This window comes from Morus notabilis, unplaced genomic scaffold (genome assembly GCF_000414095.1).
Source record: "Morus notabilis unplaced genomic scaffold, ASM41409v2 Scaffold879, whole genome shotgun sequence".
NCBI classification, from domain to species: Eukaryota; Viridiplantae; Streptophyta; class Magnoliopsida; order Rosales; family Moraceae; genus Morus; species Morus notabilis.
The window spans coordinates 343127-350061 of NW_010366660.1; the positions used below are offsets into that span (position 1 = coordinate 343127).

General features: G+C 33.4%; 1 protein-coding gene across 1 annotated transcript; it reads left to right on the forward strand.

Moving 5' to 3' along the window:
• Positions 1 to 4819: 4819 nt before the first annotated feature.
• On the forward strand, positions 4820 to 6040 carry LOC21395121 (F-box protein CPR1; the record flags this gene model as incomplete). The annotated part of the gene is made up of 1 exon (XM_024174020.1): positions 4820 to 6040. A coding segment is annotated over exon 1 (1221 nt), but the record flags the coding sequence as incomplete, so codon positions are not given.
• Between the last annotated feature and the right edge of the window lie 895 nt (positions 6041 to 6935).

Consider the following 6935-nt stretch of genomic DNA (forward strand, 5'->3'; position numbering starts at 1 on the left):
ACTCCTTTTCTCACCCAAAACTCAGAATCAAACATAGGTTTTTAAGAGAGAATGAGCTAAAGACTCAACCAGCCCATTTCAACTCGTTTTCAACCTAGAAGCAAAAATAACCACCAAGTTTTGAGCTTCTATTCACTTGGGAACACGTTTTTCTTTGAGGTAACTTCTTTCTTATGTTAGAAACTAAGATTTCAGATATTAAGATGTTGAAATCCTACTTGAGATTCGGATTTTTGATGGGGCTTATTATGCATGTTGGTTGTAGACTCTTAAAAATGAGTTTCTTGAGGTTTTGGTTCAAATATTGGTTTCTGGGTGAAATTGATGATTTTAGCTTGATATTATTGATGACTATTTGAAGATAAACTCTTATTAAGATGATGATTCATGTATGTGAGAGTGGTCCTTGAAAATTAAGATTTGCATGCTAGGTATTTGATGAAATGTTCAAATATAAGTTCTTTGTATAGCCTATGTAGATTCTGTTTTCGTGCCATATATACTTATGATTTTGACTGATCTTATATTTTTTTATTAAAGTATATATCTCAAGCTTTATGTGAGTTTTTGAATCACTCCAAGCGGATTTTTCTACATTTAGTTATGAATTTTATAAGTTCAGTTAAAAAGCTTTCATTTTCCTAACGAGATTGTACTTCAATCTGTATTTCGGGCTGTTTTTGGTTAGTTTGAAAAATCCGAAACCCATTATGTAGTAGTTCTAAAAAGAGAGTTTTGAGTCTACTTTTATTTGCCACTGGTCTCATAATATTTTGAATTTTGATGAATTTGTTATGATTATTTTCATAACAATGCGTAGTTATGTGTTTTGTTAAATGATGATATGAATGTAATTTTTGAAAGCTGTGGTTTTTAAAGGTTAATTAGGACATTGAAGGCTCCCTACAATCAGCTAGTTTGTGCTTGTAAAGTGGTGATCGAAATCTAAGTAAGTAGAGTTAAAGCATTTTCAAAACTGCATCATAAGACCTATTTGACTTAACTTGTTCAGAATTGTGATTATGCAAGTTTATTCTCTTATGAAATTCTTATATGATTATGTTCAAAGAGTATTCATGATTAATTATTTTGAAAGAGATTATGATTTATGCTTATTATGTTTTTATGTTTTAAGAGATTTTATGGTATGGTATATAGATGAGAGGCTGGGTAAACAGGGGTACGAGGGACTGGCACCCCAAATTAGAGAAACTGTCTCTTTGAGACAACTAGAGAAAAATGCTAGTGGGAAGTTTCTTGTTGATCACAGGAGAAATAGATTCTAAAAACCCCGCTTAGTGTTTAAGAGAAGAGAATTGACCAAAATTAGAGAATGTCCTGTATAGAGAGGCTTACTTGGAACCGAAGTTCTATATCATACCTAAACTAAGAATAAGTATGAAAGTTTATGAACAATGATTAACAAATAAATTTTAGCCACAGAGATTTTAGATACTTACTTTATTTGAAATCTACTTACTGAGTTCTTGCTCATTAGTTTTACCTTGTGATGCAGATGATGTTGTTGTTACCGAAGAGTAAAAAGAAAAATGATTTCCAAGGTTGGTAGAGTACTCCAAGTCTTACATCTGACATCTTGCTTATATGTACTTCCAAACAATAGATGGGCTCAAAATGTTTTGTTTTGTTACTATGTCACTTTTGAATAACTATTTAATGTTTAAGATTTGTGGTTGCGCACTTACTCATTTTGTTCAAAAATTTTTAGGAAAATTTTGTGATGAAATCAACCACAAGTTTCCGCATCTTAAAAATGACATTGTTTTAAGTATAGAAGGTATGTTTTAAGTAGCACCACCTCGTTAAATTCAGCCTCAGACTGGTTTAGCGTTGGGGGCGTTACAGATGGCTTTGCGGACGGCCTCTTACTACCAACACTTCATCGACTGCTATGTTCCTGCTTTCTTTCTTATTTTTTCTTCTTAATTCATAACTATACAAAGCAGTACAAACTACAACATGAGACACTTCTTCTTTGCCACGGAGTAAAGTAGTTTTTAAATGTCCAAACTCTTCAGGAAGAGATGACAACAACATTACAACCAAATCTTCATCTTTAAAAGTCTCATCTAAGTTGAACAAGTCCGCTACTAACTAATTGAAAGCAGTAATGTGATCGTTCATAGTGGTACCTGGGCGGTATTCAAAACAGAACAATCTTTTCTTCACAGTGAGCTTATTCTGGATGCTTATCGTCAGAAATTTGTCCTCCAACGCCTTCCAAAACTTATTTGCAGAAGTTTCATTCTTAAATGCATACTTTTGTTCTCTGGACAGGCACGGACGGATTGTTCCACATGTCAGGCGGTTGTTTGTCTTTCAATCTTTCTCTTCAACATCATATGGTTTCTTTTCTTCGATGGCGATGTCTAGACCTTGCTGGAAGAATGAGTCTAGCACCTCGCCTTGCCACATGCCAAAATGACCAGTACCGTCAAATACCTCCAGCGCAAGTTTTGCATTTGACATTAGAGTCCTCGTCTATGTAGACGAAGAGGTTGATGTCGTATTAGTGGGAGACTTTGTTGAGGCTTTCGTTATTTTTGCAGATCAAATGTAGTATTCAATAGACAAAAATACAACAAGGCCTAGGGCGAACTGTCAACTCTGAGACCACTTGTTGGGGAAATCAGGTATTTCTCACTCAAAAATAACTTCACCGTGAACAGTACTTGTGAATAGTGCTATACCCGTGAATAGTGTCATATATGTGAATATTATTGTATAGATTAACAGTACTATACGCAGCGGATAAATCCGATAGAATAACTATTTAATACTGAAAACAAATAAAAGAACACCAGAATTGATAACGGAGTTCGGTCAAACATTGCATACGTCTCCGGATATTGTGAACTACTCTATTTACAAGAAAGAAAAAAGATTACAAATTGGACAGAAATTACAAAAGCCCAAAAATTATAAATCTAAAGAATTTCCTACAAATTTACAAATGGGAGAAGCGCTCAGTTTTTGGGATGCAAAACAAATGAGAGGAGACCTGTATTTATAGCATTTGCTTCCCCTTTTTTTACGTGTGAACCAGTTGAGTTCACCTTCAAAAGTCAGCACTATTTTCGGTGCTCTCTTCTTCTTCTCCCTCTCGGACTTTCTGTTTTGCAGCCCAATTTTTTCCATCCATATTGACTAACTTAAACTTTATTTGCTAGTTTGCTTTGTTCTTTTTTATGTTATAGAATAAAAATTTGTCTGTTTCACTTTATTCATGTGAATCATGCAAGGCAATTGCTTTCTTCCTTCATTTGTCACGAATTTCACAATGATAATTTGAAAATAGCAAGTTCAAGCAACCAAAATTACTCTTAAAGACGAATACATGGCCATGTGATGCGATATAATTATAAGGAAACTGTACATAGTTGCTGATGAAATATCGGATGTCCTGTTCCAAAAAAAAAAAAAAACAGATAGAGATAAAAGATTGGCATAACAAGTGCAAATACTGGTACAATATTAATCTTGCAATTGCAAACGTACGGTCATTGACACAAAAACAAGGAGTTGTTCTTTTACATTTTTGTATTAAGATGACTTGAGTTATAATTTTAAGTTGAGTTTGAGTTATAATTTGAGTTGAAGTTGTAATTTGAGTTTGTGTTTGAATGTGCACATTTGAGTTATGATTTGAATTGAGAATCTTTTTGAATTTGTGTTTGGATGGATCAAAACTTAAATTTATATTTAGATAGTATTTTAATAAAAATTCAATAGTGATGAAAAATTTTAATAGGGTATATGGGTGTGGTTTTATTCGTCTTTTCGTTGTGAATGCATAGAAAAAAAATCATCTCAATCAGAAGATGCACCGTTCATTTCGTTGATTCGAGTTTTTAATTCAAGTTGAAATGTGATTTTATGTGAAAGCTTTTTACTGTAGCAAAAAAGTTAGATATGATTGTTTGTGAGAGCTTTTTACTGTAGCAAAACTCGAATCAGCGAAATGAACAGATAAAAAATATTATTCATTAACTTGAGTTCGAGTTTATGAACTCGAGTTGAAAGGAAAATTTGAACTCGAGTTTAGCCCCAAATTCAAGTTTAAACTCAAATTTTACAAAAAAAATATGAACTTAAATAAAGTTATAACTCGAGTTCAAATTTTTTCTGAGTTTCGTTGAAAAAAACAACCTAAAACTATAGAGTATACGGAGGACTTTTTGTGCCGAGGAGGTAACCCCAAAATATAAAAAATTAAAAGATGATTTGAGAAGGAAAAAGAATTTACTAATAGGCAGCACTACGCATGGATTCCATATAAATACAAATGACAATTACAATATCGGGTAAGTTGCCAAACTAAAACCAGTAATATTAACTTTCTCTAAATAACCTCAAATTAAATGAATAAAAGGCTACAGAATAAAATTAAAGGTCACGTCTAATACCTACTGATAACGAAAAGCGTGAGGAAAAGGGTAAAATAATCAATTTCAATCAAACGTCACATAATTAGATGAATTAAATACAAGTTGGGGTTAAGTTTTCAAGGCTAGACAGTATGGAGTTTTATTTATTTTTTTATTTTTTTTCTAAAATGTGACGATATATAGTATTTCATGATGAGAACTGAATTATTTCTAGAATAGAGAAACTTCCCGCAGATTATTTAGGAATCCTAATTAAGCCATCGGAGATGAAAACTTTCCACAAATGATTTTTCCCAAGGGAAAAGGAACTTTCCTGCTAATGAATTTGGCAACTTGATTAACCTATAAATATATACTTCTTATTCACACAAATTATAAGCGATTTGCTCCCTTTCCACTTTAATTTCAACATGGTTTATTTACCAGAAGATCTGGTGGTGAAGGAAATTCTTCCGAAACTGCCAATAAAATCTCTCATGAGATTCAAGTGCGTCTCAAAAACATGGTTCGATCACATCGCCAACAGCTCTTCGCTTGCATCATCCTACCTTCGTCATCATTCCAAGACCACCAATCTCTCCATCATTCTCGCAAGAGGAATTGTTTACGAAAATAAGTTGAGGATATTTGAGGTCCATGATGAATCAAAGGTCGTGGAATCAGATGTACCAGACGTCATGCAACACTTAGAATTAATCGAAATCATCGGATCTTCTAATGGTTTGGTCTGCCTTCAGCATTATTTGTTTGGTGATGCCATTATGTTATGGAATCCAGAAACCAGAGAGTGTAGGAATCTCCCAAAGGCACCCCTATGCGTGACAAGTAGTACTTCCGTAGCCAATTTGCAGCTCTCTCGACCAAGTGTTTTTGCTCTGGGATTCGGATTTGATGATCGCAGTGAGGATTACAAGTTGGTTAGAATTGTGCAAGATAACGAGACCAATCCATGGAAAAGTGTAATTAATCATGTCCAAGTATTCACCACAAGTAGTGATTCTTGGAGAGTTGTGAAACAGATCTTAGGTTTTAGCTTTCACAATACAGGACAAGCGGGAGTATTGTTTAGTGGAGCTTTGTACTGGTTGGTGCAGAAAGAGGATTTACGAGATCGATTTTGTTTCTTGTCGTTCGATTTGCGCAATGAGGAAATGCGTATCATAAGTTTACCAGATCATGTTGTGCAGATTAACAATCGTTCCTTTCGACTTATTAAGTGGAAGGAGTCGCTTGCTTTGCTTTCATTCATTTATAATTATGATGGGAGAGTATGGAGTTTGTGCGAAATTTTGGTGCTCAAGAGCAACGGTACTTTTGATGAACAGATTTGGAGTTGTCCTCATTTTTGGCGTCTTGAACTGAATTCTTTCTGTGGGGTTTGGGGAGATGATCGATTTCTCATTATGAGAAGTGATGAACAAAGTTTGTTCATCGTTAACCCTTCAAGCCCTGAAGAAAATTGTCAGAGAATAAAGCACGTATTTGAGCCCGGATGGCGCTTTTGTGGTGAAGCTCATGATTATGTGCCGAGTCTAACTTCAGTTTATCCGAATCGTAAAAATGAAGAACTGAAGAAAATCAATGTGAGACCAACATTTGATATCTATCCATTTAGGGATGTTGATGATATAGTTTTTTTTCTTTCTTTTTGCCTTAATTCTCTGTTTTCTTTTTTGTTTTTCCTTTTCTTTTTGCTAGTTTGATTTAACAAAAATTTGTCTGCTTAAATTCATTCCTATGAATAAGAGCAATTGCATGTGAGGGAATAGCTTTCTTCTTTCATTTGTCGTGACTTTTGTGAATGATAATACAAAAATTAAAAATTTTTCATTTCACCGATTCGAGTTTTCAGTTCTAGATTTCTACAGTAAAAAGCTCTCAGAAAATGTCACATCTAACTTTTTCTGTTACAGTGAAAAGTTCTCACAAAATGGTACATCTCAACTCGAATTGAAAACTTGAATCTGCGAAGTGAACTAGACATGTAAGCAAGATTACTCTTAAAAGAAAGAATACCGGGCCACGTCTGATGTGATGATAGTGTGATCTTATGAGGAAACTGTATGCAATTGCCGATGAACTGGATGCTCCCTTAATAAAAAAATAAAAAAAAATAAAGAAAGAAGAAGAAGAAGAAGAAGATTGGCATACCAACCCATAAAAAAAAAAAAAAAATTGACATAAAAAGCGTAAATACTAGTAAAAATATCAACCTCGCAATATATAGCAAACCACAGTATCAATAATTATAGTAGTTGACTAGTTGTCCTTTCAAAATAATAATAATAATAATAATTATAGTAGTTCTCCTTTTTTATTGGAGGATATTATTATCGTCTCATTATCACAAAAAAAAAAAAAAAAAAGTCGGTAATATTTTAGAGGGAATTATTGATCTTTTAAACTTGTACATTGATTTTTTTTTTCCTGGACGTATGCCATCATCTTATATAAGAAAATTGATTATAATCTCATAAGGTATATAAATGGTAATTTCGAATTCTATGTTAATCATTTTGCTCTCTC